We start from the raw sequence: 27,101 nt of genomic DNA, 5'->3' as shown, positions 1-27,101 counted from the left end.
TATTAGTTTCAGGTGTACAGCATAGTAGTTACACAATCATATACTTGACAAAGTGTTTCCCCTGATATTTCCAGCGCTCAGCTGGAAATAGGCTGAGCTTCTTAACGGCTTTAATTCTCCCTCGTACTATCTCCAGAGCCTAGCAGACTGCCTGGGACATAGCAGATGAACTTAACTGATTTGGGCCGTTGCCCAGACTGCTGAGGACATGTCTAGAAAGGAGAATTATATTATTTTGGGGAGAGTGGAACACTCAGAATTATTGGGGCATGGTTGTTAGGCGTCAGGTAGCATTTTGGTGTTTCTGGTTTAGCAGCTGTTGGCTACCCAATGTCTGTTCCAGTAAATTCCCTCGGTGCAATGTCTGTCTGTTCTGTCTCTCTCCCTCTCTGTCGCACCCAGGCAGGCGTCAATGGTGGGAGAATTAGAACCTACTGTCAATTCTGCCTGGGGCGCAACCAATGGCATTACCAGGGGAAAACATCTGGGCTTCCTCTGGGTTCTCCATGCCCGTTCTAGTTCAAGTTCCCTCTTACTTAAAGGAGGTGAAAGTTCAGAGGCGCACGGTGGAATCTTGGCCACATTGCTGGCATTCTGCGGAGAAGGGGGCCGGGTAAGCGGCTTCCCGCCGGCTCTCACCTACCCAAGCCGAGCATCTGGATTTTGATTGGACCGCTGCCAGAGCTCATTAGCATAGTGGACCTTGACCTGGGGTAGGGAACTGCTCTGCCTAGAAAATGACCAGAGCCTGCTGGGCCTGAACCAGCCATGAGATTTTTATAACACGGTCTCGTCTGCATCTCGGTAAGAAGTCAGGAGGTAAGGAAGCCGGGCATCCTGAGAAGAGGCCAGCCCAAGGGATGCGGTAATGGCCACCCCATTCTTACAGGGTTCCATTTGCTCTAGTTGGGTTTGTGGTAGAAATGATGAAAACCGAATACACTTTGGTCAGGGTTGCTTTAAGAAAAGAAAGTCTTGACAAATTAAGATGTTTGAATCCTGGAGGAAAGCTGAGTTTATGTCTTAAGGGCTGCAAACAGTCTTTTCGATGTGTTGCTCTTCTTCTTCAGGGAAATATAGAATTGATGTTCATTTATTTGGCAAAAATTTTGTTAGGAAAAAAATTTAAAAAACAACGTAGTTATTCTGCAGCAAGATATTTGATTCTGCTCTCCTTAACTTAAAAACAAAAGAATTATGTCTATGTGAACTAGGATTAAAACAGTGTTTTTCATTTTGGGAAATGTGAATTTTGTTATTTGTTTTTTTTAGGAAAAAAGATCCGCCTATCCCAGTTAGCTATAACAAATTTTAAACCACTTGAGTCACTGTTGGTAACATTCAAAGAGGTAAGTACGTAAAACGGTTGCTATCACATTTTCACTTGATATTTCTGTCTAATATATTTGTTACTAAAGTCTTCTAAATGAAAGTCAATCTGTGGCATCATTTCTTAATTAACTCAATGTTTATTTTCCAAACATAGAATTTGATTTGAAACTCATAGGGATTTAATTTTGCATGTCGATGTTTGAAATGGGAAGCAGGGACTTTGAGTCTGCTCTTTGAGTCTGTGAATACTAGGTAATAGGTGAATGTCGATAGGCAGGGTTGGGAGGTCTCTTCCAGTCCATTTAGCTTGTTATTTAATAGCCAGACTTCATTTCTATGTTGAGATCAACAGTCTTCTATATCCATGTACTTGGATACTTGTCGGTGATTGACAAGTATTAGTGTTATATAAAGTCACAGAACTAAGGAACAAAGCTCATGGGACTATTCATCTAACTTGTAGTTTGAGTTTACTATTGAAGAGCTCTACATAACATCATCATTTCCCTTGTTTTTAAAAGAGCACCAGCAAATGAGAATGATACAGTATTTTGGATCCATAGTTGGGAATACGTGCATGCAGAGTTCTGACTTAAGTTATACTCAGATTTTTGACTACGCAGGGTGTTGGCACCCCTAACCTCCACATTATTCAAGGGCCAACTGTACATGTAAACATGTTTCACCTCCTATTCCACTGACAAGCACATTTCTTCGGCAAAATGATTCATTTTTTTTCTCAGTAGAACACTTTGAACTAACTTTATTTCTTAGCTTGTAAATCTCCTTTAACCAATTATAATTAGAAACTAGAGCAGTGTTCCTCATGGGGGAAGAAATGCAGTTTGCACAAAAGTTTTTGAATATCTGTTGTTTACATAATACAATTTAATCAAAGTAAAGTGAGATAGAATTTTCTTGTGGGCGACAGGAAAGAGTGAGATGGCTGGAGATGAAGTCCAACAGTGCTGAAGGCTGCTTCAAGTTAAATGATAAGAAACACTATGGTAGAGCAGTTCTCATACAATCCCCCCAGGGGACGTTTGGCAATATCTCCGGACATTTTTGGTTGTCACAATAGAAAGGGATGGTTGCTACTAGCACCTAATGGTCAGAGACCAAGGATGCTGCTAAACACCCTAGAATGCACAAGATAACCCCCACAACAAAGAATTATCAAGTCCAAAATGTCAGTAATGGCAAGGCTTTAGAAGAATCTCATATATGTTGTTATTTGATCATATTTGAAGATATAAAGTGCACGCTGGGTTTACCAAGGAGCCCAAAATTAATCTCTATAGCAATTTAGATTTTAAAAATACTATAGAGACACAGCTGGTTGTGATGTTTACCTCCTGTAACTTCATCCCCATGTGAGCTAATTTATAAAGGCATTTTCGTGGAAACAACCCCAAGCCAGCGCTCCTTCTCAAGCACAGGTGTACATGTGGAGGAAAAGATTCTAACCATTGGCTACAGGTGACGGCTGTTCCTACCAAGGCCTTCACAAGCTGGAACTAGCAAGCACCCCGGGGTTATTGCAATGATCACTGTGCTTCTGATTCCCACAGGTCAAGCTTTATTTCAGCTTCTACAAGGTCCCTTACAGCTTCTACATTTTATTTCTATTTGTATGTTGATGATTGCAAAAATGTCAATAAAACAGGTTTTTCAGTTAGACAAGCACTGATTTTTATCTCTTTAACTGTCATTATTATTGTCATTTATTTATTAGCATCAGAAAATAGTCTCCAGGTCCAAGCTGCTTGAGTGGACTGATCCAACCATATTAAGAGCAAAATTCTTAAGCACTGCTGAGGGAAGCTGAATACAAGGAAACTGGTGGGTGACCTGACTTTACCATGGAACCTGAGGACTTTGATTCTGAGGACAAAGGGATATTAAGCTGGGATATTAATGATATAAAACTGCCACAGGTATGTACTTGCTATAAGAATCTGCCTTCAATACAAGGTGCAGTGGGGCAAAAGTAGTTTTACAGTTGTTCATAAGGAAAATTATACAATTATTAATAAATAATAATACAAGAATAAACTCTGTGTTTCACATACTCACAACTATAAACCTACTTTTTTCCCCAGCCTGTATTTGGCTGTGAAACCTTGGCTATTAACTTGCTAAGACTTGGAAGAAAATTGGTGGAGGTTCCAACTGGGTGAACACCTCTCCTCCAGAGCTTCAGCTAGACATCAACTGAGGAATTTTAAAAGGAGGTGCCCAAACCTATGATTTGAGTGGGTCTTTACTTCCCAAACCTCCTATCCCCGCCCCCACCCCTGTTCTAGACTGAGGCAAAGAAAATGCTACTTCCCTTCTCTTTCAACGTTGGCTTGTCTCAGGTCACACCCATCCTGGCTAGAAGAATAAAATCCATGACAATGTATTTGCCCATAGATGGACTCTTCATAATGCACATGTTCCCACACAACTTCATGGGCTATAGTACTGGTTTTAAACAAAATCTGTAACTGGAACATCCAAATGGTAGTGCTCATGTGGGAACCAGCAGGCTCTTGGTCTTCTAGGACTTTTGTAAATCATACATGCACACAGGACCTTTTCCAGCTATAGAACAGGTTTTGTTTTATGTTTTCTTGGCCTCCATTTTCATCAATTAACTTTTTAACTCTTAATTTTAGTGGAAAACATTAATTGTTTAAAACTGACCTCCTGACCTCCCTCTCTGATAGTTGAAAGATGTTCCACCTACAGTTGTTTGGAAAGGTGACTGGGAAAGCGAAGGCTAGAGACCAGCACTGCCAAGTACTGAGAAGGTGGAGCTAGTCTACCTGATTCTGGGGAACAAGAAATGTGCATTATCCCAAGCAGCGGAGAGGGCATGGAGATTCCACAGTCTTGATTTATAACAATTCCAGATTTTCCCTCTAGTGAAGACTTCAGATCAGTCCAAATTTCACTCTAATTTTCTTTCGTTTCTCTTTATGTTTAAACCTTAAAAATTTTTTCTTTTGTTTCTCTTTAAATTCCCCCTTACACTCTCTCTTGATAGGTCTTGGGAAAGTTGAGGATACTAAGTGTGCCCTACTTTCCATTCATTTAAGGATGATTAAATAAACCACAGCTAAATCATAATATCTATTTTAGGGGTTTGTCTTTGTAGTGGCTTTCCCTTAGTTTACAATTGTTGTAGCTGTGTTAGGGGAAACTTTAAGGTAAATTTTAATTACTCCTGGCGCAAGGACCTGTATTTCTGCCTATTCCCAATTTCATAATTACAGCTCCCAAATATAAGCCGAGCATCCTCAAAATCAAGAGCTGAAGTAAGCAGGACCATAAATGATTTTGCAATGTCACATCCCAGGTCCCAGAGCAGAAGTTTTAATGGGGTCTGAAAAAGTGGATGCTAGAAGATAGGCAGCACTGTATTCTAGCATCCACTTTTTCTGGAACAGAGGATCCATATCATTCATCAGATCTGTAGATAAAAGAAAGAACTACCTCCCTGGAGGAAGTCTCAGGGCTCATGTAAGAACATGTCCTAACATGAATTCCCAAAATAAAAGCATTCCCAGCTACCCAAGACATTGAACTGAAAAATTTATTATAAAAAATCCACATTTAATTTTGGAAATGTATCACTTATAGTTCCTAGAAAAAGTGACTTCTCATGGAAATAGCTAAGTGCCTTTCAATTTGTTAAATATGCCAGGGAAATAATGAAGACTGTAAATGTCCCTTAACATTTTCTGAGCAGAGACAATAGCACCCTCAGCTGGGTTTATGCTGGGTCTGCAATTGTATCAAGAACCAGCTGAGGTGAAAAATAAAAGGTCTTGGGAGGATTTCCAAGCATATTGAATTTTATGTTTTGTGAGCAGATCTGGAGGCAGAGTGGTCAACTATGAGAAGCAGGGGGCTCAGGGACGAAGCCCCGGCATCGAATTCCAGTTCTGCCTCTTTTTATTGGTAGAGCCTCAGGGAGTTGTTTATCTTTTCCCAGACTCCCTGTCTTCTGAAAATGAGGTGGTTACACTAAATGGTCTCTTCTGAACCCTTTCAGTTCTAATAGTCTAGATCGTGTGACCTGAGCTTTGGAAAGTGGCCTGCATTCTAGACCTGTCGGCCCAGGCCTACCACGATGCCTGGTACATATTAAACCATGAGCAACAAATACGGAATTTATTAACAAGCGACTTCATTGTTTATAATCTGCGTGACTCTATAAACAAACCAATTTTCTGAAGTCTTAGTTACCTTCTGGGTAAAATGAAATCAGCAATTTCTATATACCTGCCTAAAGCTCTAAGCTGTTAGGAGCAGTGTTTCTCAAAATGTGTTCAGTAGAGTATAAGTTACAAGGAATTTTAGTGGGTGTTGTGAAGAAAGAAAAAGAGAAATACTAGGTTCAGCAAAACTAAAGATTTCTTTACAGCAGACTCGGAGCCTTTCTAACTGCCCTGTGCTCTCTGTCTGGCGGCTCTCCCAGGAGGAAGTGTGTTAGGCAGTGTTGCCCTCGCCTACTTTTTACTATGGAGCCCTTTTTTTCATGGAGTCCCTCAGGCAATTACTCTTCCTTAGACCACCTGTTTGGACATTAAAAAAATAATGTTGCTTAAAGGATCAAATGCAATGTGTTGTTATTATTATCAATTTCCCCAATTCCATTCTCTGTCCGACACATACAAAGAATTTCTAGTTTCTTTTTCGTGATTTTATATTCTTGCCAGGGTTACTACTTCTGCAACCCGTGGGCAAATTCCTGCAACTTGTAAAACAAATTCCTTTCCTGTTTATCCACTCACGTGCTTCAAGTTTCCTGGTGGTCACCTGAATGAATCCCGACTGTAGCGTGTCCTGGAAACTCCGAGTCCCTTTACATGTCTCAGATATATCAAGATTTATGGGTTAACTTTGACAACAGTGAATGGTCATGTCCTTACCAGGACATCAGACATTTTTGAGTGACTAGAATGTGCCAGACACTGTAGTGGGCTCAGGGTACAGGGGTCACTGAGCTGTGTTAACTTCCATGAAAGTGCTCATGATCTTCTGAGCTAAGGGAACAAGACTGGCGCCCAGAAAGAGTCAAGGCCATGTGGAGAAGTGCCTGAGGAGTTAAAGAGAGGAAGTATGGAATTCACGTGACCTGGGCCTGGAAAGCAGGTGCTTTCTCCAGGGAAGTGCACGGGAAAATGGGGAGGATCAGGCAGGCGAGGAAAGCGATCGGGACAATTCGGGCACCGAAGTCTGCAGGCCAGTCAAAGCCTGCCTTTGAGGGAGCTTGTGCGTAGGTGTCCAGAAGGAGATGTGAGAGGCTGGCATCTAGAAAGGTGGTTTGGAAGCAGGCTATCTAAGAGTGGTTATTTTAATAGGCAGTGGGGAGCCTTTAGGGCTATTGGGCTGGAAAGCATCACCATCAGATTGGGGTTTAGAACGGCTACTGGCCCTCAAGAAATCATCCCTCCCCAGTTTCTTTCCCGTTTCCCTCATTTCAGCAGCATGTATGTCTTAACAAAAGCTCATTTCACTTGTTTCTAGTCACTCCTCTAACTCGTGGTTATTTTGATAACATCTCTTCTTAATCCAGTCCTCAGGGAGCCAGCCCCAAACTGCAGGCATTTAAATTACTCAGAACCATCATTGATAAAAGTCTGGTTATTCCAGGCCAATCTAATGCACCAATTTTGCATTTTGAAAGTACAAATATAATTATTTTAGGGTGTTCTTGGTGCAAGCAGCAAATGTCTGGTGTTGGTTTTGTTTTACCTTCGTTAAAAGTGTTCATCTCATGGTCCCAGAAAGTGTCTTGTTCTCATTAATACTGACAGTAATACCTGAGAGCCTTGAATTCCTAAGAAATTTTCCTTCCTCCCTTCCTTCCTTCCTTCCTTCCTTCCTCCCTCCCTCCCTCCCACCCTCCCTCCCTCCCTCCCTCCCTCCCTCCCTCCCTCCTTTCCTTCCTTCCTTCCTTCCTTCCTTCCTTCCTTCCTTCCTTCCTTCCTTCCTTCCTTCCTTCCTTCCTTCCTTCCTTCCTTCCTTCCTTCCTTCCTTTCTTCCTTCCTTCCTTCCTTTCTTTAATTTCTGGTTAAAATTGAGAAGAAAATCAGTTTCTTTTTCTCCTAACTAGTACCCACTTCAGCGGGAAGATGATAGCACCCACCCCATTCTTAACACCAGCCAGTGTCTCCACACAAGAGTACAGGGTGTTCCAACAGCGCCACAGCAGACAAACACCCTGAATCACCTGGTTCCTAAGCATGAGCAGCTTTCAGATTAAACCCACGGCCAAAGCCACAGCGAGTCATTAACTCACAAAATTCCAAGGCTGAAGTACAGATTTTATAGGGGGGAAAAATAAAGATATACAGAGGCTAAATAGGAATGCGGGCCCACCTAAAACCTGCCGAGTCACCTGGAAGGAGGCCACATCTCCGGTTAGTTAATTCCTGGGTCATGGTTTTAGCCAGCCAAGTTTCTTTTGTCTTTGTAGGGGATGAGCAAAGTATTATTAGCAAAGGTGAATTTCTGAGCTCCTGTGACTTCATGTGACTAAATGTGACCAGAATAAGCCAGTTGTAGCAATCTTGTTTGTGTCTTGGTGCTGGGAGGTAACAGGTCCCAGATTCTGGGTTTCTGGTCAATTATTATCTGGCTGCATAATAGGGTCACACTGTCGTTGGTCTGATGCAGACACCCATGACTGTCCTCTTTGTCCAGTTTTCTTGATCTCAAACTTCCCGGGGCAGCACCGCCTGTTTGGGCTTCTATGGTCATTGGGTCCCCCCTGATTGAGGCCAGAATTCTTCTGCTACTCTGTGCTTCTGGTGTGGTGGGGATGGGACAAACGCCTCCCCAGCGGTGGCACAGTTCTCTCTGAGTGCCTGTCAGGAGGTCCCTTACTTAGTGGGATGGAGCAGGAAAGGGAAGGGAGAAGAGAAAAGAGAGGTAGGTGACAGAATTTGAAAGCTGGGCTACTCCAGCTCACCTTAGTGTGGTCTGAGCAAGTTAGGAGCTCGTTGTCCTGAGTCTTGATCCCTTAACAAAGGAAGGAAAAGGCAGGTTTAGCCTAAGCAGGAATTCTTGACTTAACTTAAGCATTTTGTTGAATTGAATTTCTCTTTTTGATAATCCTTGGAGTTTGTTTTTCATTTGGCTCAGAAGAGATAAGTTCTTAAAAAGTTTCATGTCAACCAAAATCCTGGTTGAACTGTTTTTTTCATAAGTAACATCTAATTTTTCCCCCTCTATCTGATTTGCTTTAAGGTGTATCTGTTTGCTATTCCTGTTTTATTTGGAAATATTTATTTATAAGGAATTAATAAGCTATTATAATTAAGGAAAACCTGGTAGATAATTGCTTTACATGAGACTAGACTATATTCCAAATGAAAATAAATTTTAATATAATAACATGATAATGTAGATATTTTTGATGCCTGATTTCAGAATTTTGATTTTAATTTGTTTTATATAATAGTATATATTTAATTCTTAAGGTACCCTATTAACACTTCTAGTTAAGTAAATTAGAATGAGGACAGGATGCAGGTGAGCTATGATTGCACAGGGTTTCAAAGATTTTGAGTGAATTAGGGGATTAAGTCTCTTAGTAACAAATGACACACAGAAGTCATAGAAACATGAATTAAGCCCCCAGTGATATTACCAATGAGACTATAAAATATAAATTAGTTAGATTTACATGTTGGAAACCTTAAGAATATTCTCCTTAAATTGTAAACTTCTTAACCAAGAGGAAAAACAAAGAGTTACTCATGAAAAGTTAGAAATTAAAATAAACAAAAGATCTAAAAAAAAAGAAGAAGAAAATATTTTGTGGGTATTTGCTAAACACAATTAAGAAATGACTATTCTCTCTTTTTACATTTTATCTCTCCTATACCTTAAATTTAAAAGGCTTTCAGCCCTGGCCAGTTTGCTCAGTGGTTAGAGTGTCAGCCTGCAGACAGAAGGGTCTTGGGTTTGATTCCAGCCAAGGGCATGTACCCTGGTTGCAGGCTGATCCCCAGCCCTGGGCTGGGCGTGTGCAGGAGGCAACCAATGGATGTGTCTCTCACATCGATGTTTCTCTCTCTCTCTCTCCTTTCCACTCTCTCTGAAAAGCAATGGAAAAAATTTCCTCAAGTGAGGATTAAAAAAAAAGGGGGCTTTCAGAAAATTGCTGTCATTCATTTTACACCTGGGTTCCTTTGCATTATTGTGATGTGTTTTCCTTAATTTCAATGTCAAAAGATATCAAAGATTCCACAAAGCATCCAGGTCAAGACTGGGTATAAATAAATAGCCAAGAGAATAGCTTGAATACTTTTACTCCTAGTAATTTCAAGTTCATACTTTGTCAAAATTGTTGCATTATTGATACTGGAAATCTAGGGTGCCTGTGGAAGGGCTGTTCAAAAAAGCTTAAAAGGCAGTAGAATGTATTGTGATTCCCTAACACGAACCTCAAGAATGTTAAAATAATTAAAATCACAGAGTATGTTCTTCAGTGACAATGGAATCAAACTAGAAGTTAATAGCAAAAGAAAACAGGAAAATCTGTAAACACATGGAAATTAAACAACGTATTTCTAAATAATCCATGGGTCAAAGAGCCTCAAGGGAGATCAAAATATAAATTAAACTAAGAGAAAATGAGAGAGAGACAGAGAGACAGACTGACACCTGGTGGAGATCATATTTTTTCCTCCATGAACAGGGAGTCTGCTTTAACATGAACATTTGAGCTGTTCTCTTAAATCCCTTCCCCTCCTCCTGGCTCATGGTATTTATGCCATTGACCAGCCTAAAGGGGCCACTCACCTTTAAAACATGAAAATCTCAGCTTCTCCAAGTCCAGCTCGCCCCTGTCTCTGCTACCCTGACAACCGTGCTCTGTAATTTGGGTAATTCAAATCCACCAGTAGATTTCTACAGTCCAAATTGTTAGACGAAGGTACATGTTTTAACATTTTAACCTTCATATTTATTATTTCAGAAGATAAAATGTTATGCTTTCTGTGGCATTTCGGCGACAGAAAACAAGAGAGGCTTATTTGGAGTTTAGGTCAGAAGGCTGAGGAGAGAGGTGGGTGGAGAAAGCAGCAAATGAGGAGGCTCCCTGAGCTGCTTCTCTCACCCTGGGGCACTGAATTTTATCCTGCTCAGAATTACCCAGGACTTGAGGGAGAGAGGGAAAGACCTGGAGAAAGCAGACAGTCTGTTCAGCATCTGGGCCTGGCTGTGCCTCTTTCTTGGAAACTCTAAAGTAGTTGCTGGGTGGATTAGAGAGGACTTCTTCTCCAGGTGCCACCCTCCTGTGATTTATGTCTTTTCACCGTTCTCTTCTGGGGCGACCTCCCCTTCCCAAACCACAGTAGTTCCTGGAAGGGCCAGCTGCTGTCATTGACCTCAGAAGGAAGGTGGTGGAACCAGAGTTGCATCAATTAGGCTTTATTTTACAGGCGCTTGGACTCCTGTCTTGCATTTGGCTTGACAAGGTTTAAAGCATGAAGTAGCCTCTCTGTGGGTCTTTTCTCTCCTGAAAGCTGGTGGCTCTTACAGTCACATTGGCTGGCTGTGTGTGGCCTAGGTCTAGTAGAGAGATAACTCATGCCAATGTGGAACTTGCTATGTCCACACTGTTATAACGTTTTGGGTATGTTAGCCAATTCGATCCTCATAACTTCCCTGTGAGGTAGGTGCTCTTGTTACAGAGGAGGAAGCAGGCACTGAGAGGGCAAGGAGCTTCGTTAAGACTCACACAGGCCATCTGCCTCCTTGGCCATGCTCTTAGCCAGGAACTGGCAAACTTCCTGTAAAGGGCCACATAGTAAATATTTTAGGCTTTGTTGGTCATCCAACCTCTGCCATAACTACTCAACTTTGCCATGGTGGTATAGAAGTATTCATGGACAGTAGTCAAATGACTGGACATGGTTGTGTTTCAATAAAACTTTATTTACAAAGACAGTGGGTTGGCTTTGGCCCATGGGCCCAAGTTTGCAGACCCAAGCTCTTCACCACTGCCCTCTCATATACATAAAACCTCTCATATTTCCTCAGACCTACCTCAGCTCCCATGGCATTCCATTCAAACAACTCTCATCATCTAAGGCTTACAGATCTGCTGTTTACAGTACTGTTTGAAGTGTGTTTTATCAGTGCTCCCATTTCAGAGAAGAGCAAAACGAGGCTTCAAAGACAAACTCACTTGCCCAGAGTCTCATTAAGTTCTTCGACATATTCTATTATCCCTATTACACAGATGAAGAAACAGGTGCACAGCCCAGCTGGTGTGGCTCAGTGGTAGAACATTGTCCCATGAACCAGGAGGTCACAGTTCAGTTCCAGGTGGGGGGCGTGCAGGAGGCAGCCGATTGATGTTTCTCTCATCATTGATGTTTCTACCTCTCTTTCTTCCTCTCTCTTTGAAATCAATACAAACATTAAAAAAATAAGTTCTTTAAAAAAAAAAAGAAAGAAGAAACAGATGCACAGAAAGCCAAATATCTTATGCTATAATGATGGAGTGTCTTAGTTTAGTTAGATGTTCATGCCCAGGGAATAGTGCCAGTCCTGGGCAGGAAGATAGAAGCTTCCAGTCAAAGTAAACTCTTCCTTACTCCTCTCCCTGTTTGAGGCACATGAAATGGGAGTAGAGAAAAAGGAAGACATCTGCGCAGGGGAGGAAGCGGCTCTCAGAATCCTCCTGTGCCAGGGCTCTCCAGGCTTCCCACTGCTGGTGACTTTTCATAAATCTTAACATTCTTTTTTATTTTATTTTTTAATCTTAACATTCTTAATAAGGTAACTGCATGGTGGTTTGAGATGATCTCACAATCCTACCACAATGTTTTCCACATTAATTGTGTCAGAGCACAGTAATATTACTTCACCCTCAAAAATTCTTAGTGAGAAGTGGTCATAACTCTTATCACCAAGGGCTAGAGAAGCTGCCATCAGGTAGAACTCAGAGGGGCTGAGTCACAGCTCCTTTTGGTCCAGGGAGCAAAGGTTCAGTAGACACAGCAGTCATGTTGCTGCTGCTGCTGGGCTGTTTTCTCAGATCTCACCACAGTGAAACCCAGGTTGGCCTCTGCCAAAGGTCTCTCACCGAGCTCTTAAGTGCCAAAACAACCTTCATGTCTGTTGACGCCACAGTGGTGGATAGTTGTGTCTTCTAGCTTAAAATGTTATTCTTTATGTTTCTGTAAGGATGTGAAAAAGACTGACTGGTTCCAAGAATGGCCGGATTCCTACGAAAAGTACATCTACAGCTCAGAGGACAGGAACGCACAGAGGCACCTGAGCAGCTGGGCCATGCGCAACACCAACAACCACAACTCGCGCATCCTCAAGAAGTCCTGCCTGGGCGTGGTGGTGTGCAGCCGGGACTGCTCTGCCAAGGAGGGCCGCAAGATCTACCTGAGACCTGCGATCTGTGACAAGGCCCGGCAGAAGCAGCAGAGTGAGTGGGGCTCGCTGGCGCTGGAGAGGAAGCTGGCGTCCATTCAAATGCTCCTGCCCAGATGGGCCACTACATCCCAGCACATCCCAGGGGCCCAACCTTCACACTGGAGTGTGGTGGAGACCAAGGCTATTTCTATGTAGAACATATTAAGGAGAACCAACCACCCCCCTCATCCCCCAAGGGGGACTGCCCCACAGGTCTGCTGTGGCCAGAGCACCTACCATTAAAACTGCTACCTTGGGTTAAGGCACCTGACTCAAGGCCTCTGTTAAAAGGAAAATGCCTCACTTATGGGACTATCATTAATTCATCACTGCTCCCACATAAAGTTTAGGAGAAAGTTGTTTATTAGACTTGCCTCCTGATCTCTTGGGGAATGGGTCCCTACCTGATCTCGTGGAATGCTTTGATCTGCAGTGTGAGCACTGGGACTAAATTTGAGATTAGACTCAATTCCATGACATTTAGGTTCGTGCCATAATCACATGCTTAAATATGTGTTCCTTTTTTTTTTTTATCACATTCATCGGATTGTGAAATACACTCAGCATTCCCTGTGCCTTTCCCATTTCAGACCTCAAGTGACCTCATGTTCTTTCCTTATAACTTGTCTTCAAGATTTGCTCTCAGGGCAGGATCTAATGTCAGTCATTTACACGTTAGTGAAAATTTAGTAGCTGTGTTCTGTCTCCCATGTGGCTTTGCCCCTTGACCCTTAGTTCTAATGGTGAAGTAAAATAATTTTGTCTTCTTCTCTAAGTATCAGTAAGTAAGTAGGGAGGGATTTTCTGCTCAGAAAAAGCTTTCTCCTGACCTGTGAAATATCCCGTCCTATTGGCCGCTTCCTCTACCCACGTGTGAGACTGATCTGGGCCTTTATGGTAGTCAGGCTTCCTAGGACCAGGGGTTCTGCCCAGTTGATGGGAGTTCCCAGGCGTATCCTCTGCTACCCTGGTGTCCGGGCTAACGCCACCAGGGCTGCAGACTCAGGAGCCAGCGAGCGTGGCTCAGTGGCATGGTCACCTTCTTCTGCTCTTTCGTAGGGAAACGCTGCCCCAACTGCGATGGGCCCCTGAAGCTGATTCCTTGCCGAGGCCATGGGGGCTTCCCGGTCACCAACTTCTGGAGGCATGAAGGACGCTTCATATTTTTCCAGGTTGGACTTGAGTTAGAGTGATAAGATGCTATTTCCCTTTAATTCAAGAAATGTTTACAGAGTGCAAGGGGGAGTTTCATACCAGAGATGCCAGGTGAACAGGAGCCAACACCAGCCCGAGGCACAGTCTGGGCGAGCAAGTGTCTGTACCCCACACCTCAGCGGAGGTGCCCGTGCCGAGCCCTCGGAGGGCAGCTGGGGCCTCTGCCTCGGGCTCTTTAGGGTCAGTAACCTCATGGAGCTCAGGCCAGCAGCCCTGCCTCATGCAGCCCCGCCTCATGTGCAGCCTCCAACGAACAAACCCTAGATTCAATAGCAGCTCCGACTTCTAAGTTGCCCTGTAAACCTAAACCCATTACCCCCTGAGCCCCAGTTTTCTGTAAGACCTGGATATTGGGAAGTGAAAGCGGGGTGGTGGTTTACGCAGTGGCGAGGAGTGGCCTCTGCAGTAGCTGCCTGGGCTCACAGCTGTGGAGTGCTGGGAACCCTGGCCTCCCAAAGAAAGTGTTCTGATTTGCAGGGTTTGCCCATTTCTGTGCTCTAACTCTTCCCATTGTGGCTGATTTCAAGCTCTTGGTTGTTTTTAAAAATCAGCTTCAGAATTCCCGAATCTGTAACAATTGGCTCTCGACTTGGCCGGCTCCAGCGCTTGGAATCCTAGCTCACCCACTTACTAGGGGAAGTGGCCCAGGTGCCCTAATCTCTCTGTGCCTCAATTTCCCATTCTGTAAACTGGGAATGATAATGATGATGTGTGCCCCACAGACTTGGGCTGGAGGTTAAATGCGATCGTGTGTAGCAGGCCTTACTTGGTATCCCTATGAATATAACTTTGCCATGTGTGCCAGACACACCATGCAAAGGAGGAGCATCGTAGACAAAAACAGGCAGGCAAGAAGGTGCACGGTGCTCTTGGGAGGTACTTAAAGGGTTTAGCCAATCTTGTTACAATATTCAACTGTAGCAGCACCAGTCAGATGGCCGGGCACAGGGTAAAATTTTGCACGCCATGAAGTACGTCTGGTTATTTATTTTATCTGTCTCCTTTAAGTCAAAGGGAGAACACGATCATCCAAAACCAGAAACCAAACTGGAAGCCGAGGCAAGAAGAACAATGAAGAAAGTGAACCTGGCATCTTCCTCCATCACCTTAAAGCTGAACAGGGGCCCCGAGGCAAAGGTAACCTCTTCCCAGATGTGTTCAAAACATAGGGCAACTCCACACCCCTATGGTGGGCAGTAGATTTCTCCAGCCCCTTACCTACAGAGGAAAGCAGAAGTCATATCCCGCCAGGCTCACCTAAAAGCCAGCATCTGCCACACAAACTGAACCCTTGAGGGTTACCTCTCAATTTCTGTTATCTTTCTATGCTCTCAAATACATTCTATATAATTTTAGAATCATTTTCCCTACCACAATGAAAAAAAGACTGGAATTAGTACTTAACCTGTATTTGACACTCTCTATTTTGGTTCTGATGGAACTGAAATTAACTGAAATGATCCCCACAGATACTAGCCTGATGCTTTCTTTCCTAAAACAGATTACAGTTGATCCTTCAGCAATGCAGGGGTTAGGGGCACTACCCCACGCCTGAGTAGTCATACATCTGCATATAACTTTTGACTCCCCCAAAACTTGACTTGTCCCTCGGTGTCCATGGGGGATTGGTTTCAGGACACCCCATGGATGCCAAAATCCACAGATGCTCAAATCCCCTATATAGAATGGTGGAGGTCAATGCAGACGGATGGCCCTCTGCATCTGCAGACTGCCAACTCTGGATCAAAAACAGTACTGGGATTTACTGAAAATAATCATATAAATGGACCAGTGCAGTTCAAACCCATGTTGTTCAAGGGTCAACTGTATTTCCTTAGCACACTTGACCAAGATGAAATAACCAAGCAGTTTCTGGAAACAGTGGTCATCAGGATGGGGGGTGGGTGGATGTGATGTGAAGTCCCTGCTTTCATGGGGGTTACACTGTAGGTTTGTCTGCTTAATAGTGATAGTAACTCCTACACTTTTTTACTGTTCAATGCTCCACATTTCTTTATAGGAGGACAGATATGGAGCCAGTCCACCCCTGGAGGCTCTAAATGTACTTTACATTTTAAAAAATAGGTAACTAGTGCTTCTTGTCAGGAAATGTAAGCCCTGAATCCAAATAACTGGCACCGCATCCCTTTTCCCAGCCATGGGCATTTCTTTCCACTCACTCTTACCTGATCACAGCCTCTCCACCTGCATCTCTTATTAGTCAACAGTTTTACATAAACACGAGGATTACTTAATTCTCAACCAGATTCTCGATTAACTGGAGGACAATATACTTCCTCTATTTATAAAAATAAATTTACCACTTCATAGTCTGGAAGTCTTATTTATGATTCAACAAAATGAGTTCAGAGGAGTCTCTTGAGAAAAAGTATAATAACCACCCTACTCTCTCGTACTACACATAGCACTGAAAAATAGAAAGTCAAGGAGGGAAACGAGAGAGAGAGAGAGCCCCTGAGAGCTGCATTGAGTATAAGACAAATCTTTGAAGCTGTGGTTTTATTCTTCTTAAATAGCCCCTCTAGGTTTCTCACAGAGGCATTTAGGATATCAGGCTTGCATCTGCAGGGGAAACGTTTAAACACAGGAATGTGAGCGTGAGGGGAAATTGCCTCTTGCTGGTTAGTAAGATCTGCAGTGGAAATGGAAGCAGCCTTCACTTCTGTCAGGTCCTGAGTGGTGGCGTCTGTGCCCCAAGCGTGTGTGCAGTGAGGAAGCTGGGGCAGGGCTCTTATTTGTACAGAGTAACTCATGGGTGCTTGGGGTAGCTGTGTCAACCCGCGTAACTTATTAACATGAGCTTTTCACTTTCCTTTCCAGTCTGTTCCAGGTGAAACGCAAAGTTGGGGAAGTTTACCTTTAACCTGGTCTTTCCAGGAAGGCATCCAGCTGCCTGGCAGTGACAGTGGACATTTAACGGCTAGCACCCCCCAGCAGAAGTCACCGAATGATTGCTTATTTAAGAGCTATGGTTTGGGGGGAGCCGCTGAGCTGACAGACCCCACATCTACCGTGGGTCCTACTGAGCTCTATGAGAAATGCAAAGCGTCCAACAGTCGGATCTACGGCAGCGGAGACCTGCTTCAGCCTCCTGTCTCTGGAGTCCTCTCTGATTACAATGATCTGCAAACATGGAATAAAAACGCTGCTCTGGGGAGAAATCCTCTCAATGACAACGGGTGTCCCAGTTACCCTTTCCCCCAGACCAGCTGGCCTTATGACTTCTCCCCTCCCCAGAACTCTTTAGAACCCCTTTCCCAGCAGATTCCTGTGGAACCACCTGTGGCCAAAACTGGCTGCCACCCACTATGGCCAAATCCAGGGGGCGATCTTTATGAAGAGAAGGTGCATATGGATTTTAACAACTACTACCCTTCCAGCACGTGCCATTCGCCTCAGGAAGACCCCTTCCTCTTCACCTATACCTCTTACGCTCACCATCAGTATTCGCTGCCAGGCAAGAGCAGCAAGTGGAATTTTGATGAAGAAGTGAGGTACATGGGTTTGGATCACTACAGCAACGAAATGCTTCTAAACCTCTGTCCTTTACGATGATCCCAGAGTGTGCCCCGTGCACTGTTAGTAGGAGTGTGACTTGGTGCAGTCACTATGGAAAACAGAATGGAGGTTCCTTAAAAAATTAAAAGTGTAACTACCATATGATCCAGCAATCCCATTTCTGGGTATACGTCTATCTGAAGGAAACAGAATCACTATCTCAAAGGGATATCAGCACCTCCATGTTCCTTACACCATCATTTACAATAGCGAAGATGTGGAAACTACCTAAGTGTCCACTGACGGATGAATGGATAAAGTTGTGGTGTACATATATAAACAATGGAACACTATTTAGCCATAAAAAAGGAGGGAGATCCTGCCATTTGTGACAACATGGATGCACCGTAAGGGCATTATGTTAAGTGAAATAAGTCAGACGGAGAAAGACAAATACTGTATAATCTCACTATACGTGAAATCTAAAAGAAGAAAACCCAAATTCTAGAAACAGATCAGATTTGTGGTTTCCAGAGGCAGAAGGTGAGGGGTGGGATAACTGGGTAAATGTAAGTTTATCTTCTGGATGAAAGTCTATAATCAGATATATGTTTTGCAAATATTATTTCCCAGTTATTGTATCCTATGTAATTCATGGTCACAAAGATTTTCTCCCATGTTTTCTTCTAGAAGTTTTATATTTTCAGCTCTTAAATTTAGGCAAGTGTTACACCTCTAATTAATTTTTATATGTGGTATGAGGTAACTAGGGTTGGATTTCATTTTAGTTTTGTATGTGGATATTAATTTGTCTCAGCACCATTTGTTGAATCAAAGTTTTATCACAATCTTTGGTTAAATGAATATCCAGAATTGCTGCTTTTTGACTGCTTACAGCTAGGCTATTTGATTTACTACAATTACATTTCCTCTTTTAGACAACAATTTGTTTCTCCTGGAGTTGATATTTGTCCCATCTTATTGCTTAATTTCCTATATAACCAACAATAGTTTACCTTCAAACACTATCCAAGCAATAAAAGTCCTTTCTTTATTATAACTCATATTTTTCTTAAAGAAAGTCCTCTGGAACTTGCCATTTTCCCTCAAATGTGGACAGATTGCTCTCTAATTCTGCTGCTCTGCTGTCATCATGCTGTTTCTCTTCACCGCCATCATTGGACCTTCTTTCCTTTCTCTGGGATTCCGTATCTTTTTTCTTCTCGGTACATTGCCTAGTTGTTGTTTTTTTTAAAAAATATATGTTTTAATTGATTTTAGAGAGAGGGGAAGGGAGAGGGAGGGAGAGAGAAACATCTATGAGAGAGAAAAACATGGATTGGTCGGCTGCCTCCTGCATGCCCCCTACCAGGGATCGAGCCTGCAACCCAGGCATGTGCCCTGATGGGGAATCCAACCAGCGACCTCTCAGTTCATGGGCCAGTGCTCAGCCAACTGAGCCACACTGGCCAGGGCTACATTCCCTAGTTTTGATGGAGCACATGCCACACTAGTTCCCTAAGAAAAGATGGATGGAAGATACGTTATTTTGAGCCCATGCATGTTTGAAAATGTCTTAATTCTACTCTCATAGTTGAATGAGAGTTTAGCTGAGACGTCTAAACTGAAAATAATTTTCATTCAAAAATTTGAAGTTTCTGTTCCATAGTCTCCTAGCTTCCAGCATTACTGCTGAGAAGTCTGGATGGCATTTTGATTTCTGGTCCTATGAACATGGCTTACTCTCTCTTTTTAGGGACTTTTAGGATATTTTTGTTACTTCTGGTTAACTGAAATTTCATGATAATGAGCATTGGTGTGGGCCTTTTTACATTTTGTTCATTATACAAAGCTTTTCTTGGCACTTTTAACCTGATCATCCAGATCTTTCAGTTCTAAAAGATACCCTTGTGTTTTTAATAGCTGCCACTGTGAAGATGGCCACAGCCCTGGGGCCTGAGGGTGGCACTGTTGGGCCAGTGTGCACCAGTGCCAATCTACTCTGTGTGTAAATTCACAGAGAAACATGAATGGGTAACAACAGAAAATGGTATTGGAACAGTGGGACTCAGCAGTTTTGCACAGGACGCTTTGGGAGATGTTTACTGTAGTCTGCCTGAAGTTGGGACAAAACTGAACCAACAGGGTGAGTTTGGTGCTTTGGAAAGTGTGAGAGCTGCTAGTGAACTCTGTTCTCCTCTATCAGGAGAAGTAACTGGAATTAATGAAGCTCTTGCAGAAAATCCAGGACTTGTCAACAAATCTTGTTATGAAGATGGTTGGCGCTGAAGATGACACTGAGTAATCTTCAGAACTAGGTGGACTAATGAGAGAAGAAGCATATAAGAAACATAAAATCTACTGAGGAGTGGAAATGGAACCCCCTGAATAAAGTAGCAGGAAACGACTTGATCTAGCATAATTGTCTAAAATTAGTGGTGGACAGAAGATTTAAAATAGCAACTTTTAGCAGTACTAATGGAAAAAAACTACCTACAACAATGATCCTGGAAGAAAATACTCAGCTTTCTAAAGATTGCTGATGAACGCTATGCATCTTTTCACAACACCGTCTGATTTTTAGGCTAGGCTACAGTTTTAATATTCAGAATTCCTGAAATTATCTGTGGTAACAGCTAGCTATAAAAATTATGTAATTCAAGTGCCCCAGGTGGGTGGCTCAGTTGATTGGAGCATCATCCCAGACACCAAAATGTTTCACATTTGATCCCCTGTCGGCCAGTGTAGGAGGCAACCGAGCAATGTTTCTCATGTCCATGTTTCTCTTTCTCTCCCTTCCTCTCTCTCTAAAAATCATAGAAAAATATCCTAAGGTGCGGATTTTTAAAAATTATACAATTCAAGGGTAATATTGTCATAAGCCTTACATAATGTAACTTGTTTACAGTCATCTCTGGATTTGGGTCAAAATACTTAATGATCTTTCCATTGGAAATAACTGGCAGAGGAGACAAGTTTTTATTAGTTGTACAGTGTGAGCTGACAAACAATATTACCTTAATTTTGCAACATACTGCCTTTGCTGGTGCTATTTTTATGCAGTAAAGCAACAACTTTGCAGGAAAACAAGAAACAGTCGAATAATAAGACATTCAACTTCATTAAAAAATAATAATTGCCTTTTCTTTCTTTTTTGGTTCTCTTTATGGTATTTCTTTTAGTTGGGTATTGTATTCGACCAGTTTTCATTGAGCACCTACCAATACACTCCCCTGAACACAGCTCATGGTGCTGCTGTGCAAGCAAAATTGCATCAGCTATGTTTACTGAGCACTTGCAGATTCTGAGGACCACACTTGGGCATAGAAAAGTGAGAAGACACAATGACTGAAGGGATCCAGATGTATTATGGTCAAAATAAAATACAAATAGAAAAATATAAAAGGCAACTAAAATGGGAACATGGATATTACTAATTATAGCACTGAAATTTATTTTTTTATTCTGTCCTGATCCATATGTGTCATCCATACAGATCCTGTTTAGCACTTGGCTCAATGCAAGTCTCCTAGAAATGCTCAGTGTGTAGCTAACATAGAATGGCCCCAATGTAAAGAAATATCAAAGGCTAATCAAGATCAACAATGGAGACAATGATTCTGACTTTAGTGAACGTGTAGTAAGAATAAAATATCCAAAGTAGGAACCAGTTCCACCACCTTTGTTTTGTAGAAAAACATTAAAGTCATTTATCATTTAGTTCAAGGTGGCAGACCATATTTATGCTTTCGTCTCCTCTTCTTGAGAGCTTATTAAATGTCGGTAATGAAGTACAAAAACATAACTCATGAGCCAAGAGAACGTAAGGGAGATAATAAGTGCGTTGGAATTGTCAGCACATTTCTGGGCAATGGGACATGGATGGAGCGCATGTTGACCTATACTGAGGAGGCTTAGAGGTGAAATGGGGGAGGCAGGACTCTGGAGAGAGAGGCTGTAAGCTTGATGTCACTGAGCTGGAGGGTAGGAATGAGAAGGATGGGAGGCACTGAAAATAGGGCCAACACTGGAAGGTCCTACAGATCAGCTGCTACCAGCTGCACTTCCCAGCAGGTATTCATCCAAACGTACCTTGGGAATAAAAAACTTAAAAAATAAACATAAAACCCAAGAATTGTCTCAAAAGACATGGAATTAGCTGTTCTAGGGGAACTAAGACTTCTACTATGGCTCTTGTTCCCCAGAATAAAACCTTTCTCCTGCTTACCTTTCGGGGGCCAAGCTCTAAAGGCACTTCAAGCAAAGACTGTTTGGCATCTGACCTTGCTGCTAGAAATGTAAACCCACAGATAAGGAGAAATAATCCTCGCTCACTATGTGGCCCTGCAGTGACCTAGTTCTATGGACTCAATAATGCAAAGTGTGAATTGGTTTCCAACTTTGAAAATTAACCACACTCGAATTACAAAAGACCTAGAAAAGTCACAGCACAGAACACAACAGCTGTGAAGGTGCAGTTGGAGTCAAAGCTGAACTGGACCTGGGCACCCAGGCGTTGTTGGAAGGTGAGTGCAAGTGTCCTGGCAGCCAAGTCCCTCCCAGCTCATAGGAGGAGTAAGAGAGGGCGAGCAAAAATGGGGCGAGGGGAGGGTTGGGAGGGACCGAGTGGAGGTTAAATAATTGCACGTGGTGACCGAGGGGGGAAAGGGTGGGCTGAGCTTTAACACCAGAAGCAATTCCCAAACTTTCATTCTGATGCCACAAATAGAAAGAATTAATTGTCCGGCTTCTGCCCAGAATCCCTCCCTCAAAATTAGAGCATTATCCTGCAGGGAAGGAGAAGGTCTCCAGCCCTGGATGATTTCAGTAGTTTAGTCTCATCATGGAAACATCACATAGAGGCCACCTCCAGAAGGGAGAAACATATCCCACGTGTTTGTTTTCCTAGCGACCTTTCGCACTACTAAGGAAAAAATTAATTTGGAAATCTAAGCCTCCTCTGCTAAGCCTTAGGGTTTTGTTGTTTGGTTTTTTATCTGTCATAGAGAACTTGCGTTTCTTTTGGTATAAAGTAAAATACAATAATTGGATAGTAGCCTGGAGACACGGGGTTCTTTGGGCTGACGCAGGGTAAGATGTTAAGGCCTGGCAGTCCTGGGAGGGGAACAGGCCACTGGCCTCTTCTCCGAGAGAAGTAAATACCCTGGATTTTGTTCCCTGCCCGCTGAGGCTCTCCATAAGCCCGTGGCAGACCTTCCGAGGACTGTCCAACGTCCACCTCTTGGGTCCCTTTTGGTTTTGCTCTGATTATAAGGGGAATGGAGAGCATCCCTTTGAGGAACTGAAGTCCATGAGCTGTTGCAACTCCATTCTGAGATGCTGGAAGTTTGTCACAAAGGCTGGGAGAGAAGGTTAGATACTCTGGGACTTTTTATTGAGAGCGTAGAACTTTAGAATGTGCCAGACATTGTGCCGAATGCTTCCCGTACATTACCTTATTTAATCCTCAAAACGATGGTGTAGAAAGTGGTACTGTCTTCATTTCGCAGACAAGAAAACTGAGCTCTGAGATATTAAGTAACTTACAAGGATGCCCAGGAGGCAGTACCGAGGAAGGGGCCGTTAGGAGGATGAGCCTTACTGTTATCTGTGTCTAGGAGGTTTTTTCCTTAATCTTTTCACCCTTTCCACCCAGTAGGAAAAGGGGGTAGGAGAGGTAAAAGAGGGTACAGGGGGGATAAATGGTGATGGAAGGAGACTTGACTTGGGCTGGTGAACACAAAATACAATATACAGATAATGTATTATAGAAATGTACACCTGAAACCTATATAATTTTATTAACCAATGTCACCCCAATAAATTCAATTTAAAAGAAGAGTATGGTGCCTGGCTCAGCAGTTGAGCATCAACCTAGGATCTAGGAGATTAAGGTTCGATTCCTGGTCAAGGCACATGCCCGGGTTGCAGGCTCGATCCCCAGTAGGGGCCGTGCAGGAGGCAGCCGATCAATGACTCTCTCATCATTGATGTTTCTCTCTCTCCCTCCCTCTCCCTTCCTCTCTCTGAAATCAATAAAGATATATATATATATATATATATATATATATATATACACACACATATACATATACATATATACATATACACACATATATATTTAATTAAAATTAAAATTAAAAAAGAGTATGAGCCTTCATGGGGGGTGGGGGATTTGGGGAGATGTTGGTCAAAGGGCACAAAATTTGCAGTTAGGCCCAGCCAGTGTGGGTCGTGGATGGAGCATTGTCGTATGCACCAAAAGGTCACTGGTTTGCTTCCCTGTTGGGGCACATGCTTGGGTTATGGGTTCGATCTCCAGTAGGAGGTGGGCAGGAGGCAGCCAATTGATGTGTCTCTCTCATCAATGTTTCTCTCTCTCCCTTCCTTTCTCCCTAAAATCAATAAAAACATTTTTTAAAAATATATTTTTAAAAATTTGCAGTTAGAAGATGAATAAGTTCTGGGTTTCTAACGCACAGCACTGTCATAGTTAATAATACCTTATTACATACCTGAAAGTTGCTAAGAGACTAGATCCTAAATGTCTCACCACAAAAGAGAAAATGATAATTACATGACATGGTGGGGGTGTTAGCTAATGTTATGGCGGCAATCATATTGTAATATTTAAGTGTATGAAATCAATGCATTACAAGGTGTATAGCATTTAAGGTTAAACTTACCTAATGCTATATGTCAATTATATCTCAAAACAACAATAAAACCATTACTCAATACTGTTGCGTGTGTCCCAATATCTTCTTTTTCAATTTTAGTGAAAATTTTTGCTTGAAGGGGAAACTGTAGAGGCATTTACTGCAAGTAATTGTGTTCAGGGCTAGCTCAGAATAAACTTGTGAATCACAGAAGTTTATCTTTCATTCCTTCCACATCCTGCTTCAGGATCCCCTTCTCTTTAGGATGTTGACCCTTACTCATAATAACAGAAATGTAAGGTAAAACTACACAAAGACAATTTGCACCTACCAGATTAGCAACAATCCAAACTTTTGACCACATAGGCCAGGCACTTGGACGCAGTGATGGTGGGAACATTATTTGGTGTTATTATGGGGAGGGAAACTTGGCAATATCAGAATTATAAATGAATTTACCCTTGATTCTAACAATTCCACACATGAGGCTTATTCTACAATATACTGGCATATGTGTGAAATGATAAATTATGATATATCCATTCAATAAAACAGTATGCAGCTTGGAAAAGAATGAGTGTGCTCTTGCCACACTCTTACAGAAAGATCTCCAAAACATGTTGTTAGGAAAAATAGTACATATTATGTGCTATGTTGTGTGTTTTTAAAAATGACAAAGAATTTACATTACATTCTTTATTTTTTTAAATATGTTTTTATTGAGTTTTAGAGAGGAAGGAAGAGGGTGAGAGAGATAGAAACGTTAATGAGATGGAAACATGGATCAGGCCGCCTCCTGCATGCCACCTATTCGGGATCGAGCCCACAACCTGGGCATGTGCCCTGACCAGAAATAGAACCATTGACCTCTTGGTGCATGGGACAGCGCTCAATCCACTGAACTACACAGGCCAGACTACATTACATTCTTATTTGCTTGACTATGCATGAATTCACAGGAACTGAAAGGATACATATGGAATTAGGTAACTAGGTGGTGTGTGTGTGTGTGTGTGTGTGTGTGTGTGTGTGTGTGTGTGTGTGTGTAAAAGGTGGAGAGAGAGTTCTGGGCAGAATTAGGCAGATGGGGAACAAAAATGGGAGGTAGCCTTTTAACTGTATATCTTTTTTAAAAAATATTTTTGATTTTTTTTTTTTTTTTAGAAAGAGAGGAAGGGAGAGGGAGAGAGAAAAACATCAGTGTGAGAGGAAAACATCAATCGGCTGCCTCCTGCATGCCCTCGACCAGGGATTGAGCCTGAAACCTGGGCATGCGCCCTGACCTAGAACTGAACTGGCAACATTTTGGTGCACAGGACAATGCTCAATCAACTGAGCCAAACCAGCCAGGGCTTTACTGAATATCTTTATACCTGTGGTTTTTGTTTGTTTTTTTTTAACCGTGTGATTGTATTTTCCTCAAAATTATTTTCTAAGTCCCTTTCCATGAGCACCAAACTTTCTTCCCAACCCTTGGATCCAAACTGGGTATGTCTTCTCTCTAGTACTCAGGAACCTTCTCAGAAGGCGTCACTTGTGTGAAAACTAACCTTTCTGTCCAGTTTCTGCTACAGGGACTGAATAAGTTACCCTCAAGAGATTTAATGTCTGCACTCTAGCAGGGACTTCTATTTGACAATAATTTGAATGTCTGGAAATTTACTTGGCAGGATGATGGGGAAATATTCTAGGGCTGGTGTGTGCTTTATGGGTACTCCTCAAATTGCATTACATCAAGTTAGCCCTCCTTGTTTTGTAGCTAGTAATTCATGTTTATTGAGCACCTACTATGAGCTAGATTCTATTTTAAAGGCCATTTGTTCTTTTACCCATTGAAGACTCACAACAACACTATGAAGCCACTGCTATTATCATCACTCTCATTTTACGAGTGACAAAACTGTGTCTCAGAGAAAGGTAGACTTCCCAGGGGCATTTAGCTCATTACTTGGCAGAGCCAGGGTTTGAGCCCAGGTGGTTCTGCTCCTGAGACTGTGCTCTCAACCACAATAGCATTTTCTATGGTGTCTCTCAGCTCAGTGATGCCCAAAACCTTGGGAAGCTGGGAAAATGCTAATGGAGTAAATGAGAAGGGTCACTCTCAACAACTGCCACTAAAGGGTCTCAGAGGTGAAGTCTCAAAAAGGGGGAAAATCACTCCCCAGTGGTTAGAAAACATCATAAAAGGAAAAGTCAAAACATACAACAATCCCTGCACAACTCATTTGAAGCACAAAACAATAAGCCAACCTAATTCTAACAAAAAATGTTTTAAATATTTAAATATGAATTAGGGAATGAACACGTACTTCCTTGAGAAGTTTGTTAAATTCTGAAAATACGTTATGTGATTCCTCTAAATAACAAGCTAAAGTTCACTACAATAAATACTATTTAAATACAGTTTTTCTGAGAAAAGTGAGGCCTATGAGTAATACTTCTATAGCTTCCTAATATTTCTGAATTGGAAAGTTCAGTCTCGGGAGCCCTTGGCTTTGTGAAGGTCCCTAAGAGAGTCAGTCATGAGCCTCAGAGCAAAGCAAGGCCTTCCCGACTCATAGCCTCTGTACACAACAGACATGTCAGCCTTTCCATTTATCTCAATCCCTGTGCAGCCTCAACACATGCCCTTCTCTGGTCTATGAGTATAAATGTCACCAGGTTTATATGACAGTCACTTCAGTTCTATGAAAAACTGTATTTTGCTTTTTTACCTTTCCTAATATTTCTGAAATTAGGATGCATCTCCCTATTTATATATCTATTTAATGTAGTGATGTTTCTTCTTTTCTCTTTTTTTTACCCCCCCCCAAAAAAAACTGTCATTAAACCAATTTTGCAGTAATACCACCTGGGTATTAAGAACCTGAGTGCTCTGGATTGTCAGCAGCCCTCCTGGCTTCCCGCTGGAAGTGCAGTGCGATCCCGGGGCGCTCC

At 42.3% G+C, this 27,101-nt stretch overlaps 1 protein-coding gene across 1 annotated transcript; it reads left to right on the top strand.

Annotated features, from left to right (window-relative positions):
- Positions 1-3,194: 3,194 nt before the first annotated feature.
- Positions 3,195-17,562, top strand: GCM1 (GCM transcription factor 1). Its single transcript, XM_016198061.2, has 5 exons — positions 3,195-3,269; positions 12,532-12,784; positions 13,831-13,943; positions 14,995-15,123; positions 16,828-17,562. Exons 1-5 carry the CDS (start codon positions 3,195-3,197, stop codon positions 17,560-17,562), a joined length of 1,305 nt encoding a protein of 434 aa, XP_016053547.1.
- The last annotated feature ends 9,539 nt before the right edge of the window (positions 17,563-27,101 follow it).

This window comes from Miniopterus natalensis, chromosome 5, assembly GCF_054644295.1.
Source record: "Miniopterus natalensis isolate mMinNat1 chromosome 5, mMinNat1.hap1, whole genome shotgun sequence".
In the NCBI taxonomy this organism is placed as follows: domain Eukaryota; kingdom Metazoa; phylum Chordata; class Mammalia; order Chiroptera; family Miniopteridae; genus Miniopterus; species Miniopterus natalensis.
Note: the sequence above shows the minus strand (reverse complement) of the source record. Positions and strands in the feature narration are given on the sequence as shown.

Coding starts and splice junctions, on each gene's coding strand:
- GCM1 (XM_016198061.2), top strand. CDS start 3,195: ATGGAACCTGAGGACTTTGATTCTGAGGACAAAGGGATATTAAGCTGG. Junction 12,785..13,830: donor GGCCCGGCAGAAGCAGCAGA/GTGAGTGGGGCT, acceptor GCTCTTTCGTAG/GGAAACGCTGCCCCAACTGC. Junction 13,944..14,994: donor GACGCTTCATATTTTTCCAG/GTTGGACTTGAG, acceptor GTCTCCTTTAAG/TCAAAGGGAGAACACGATCA.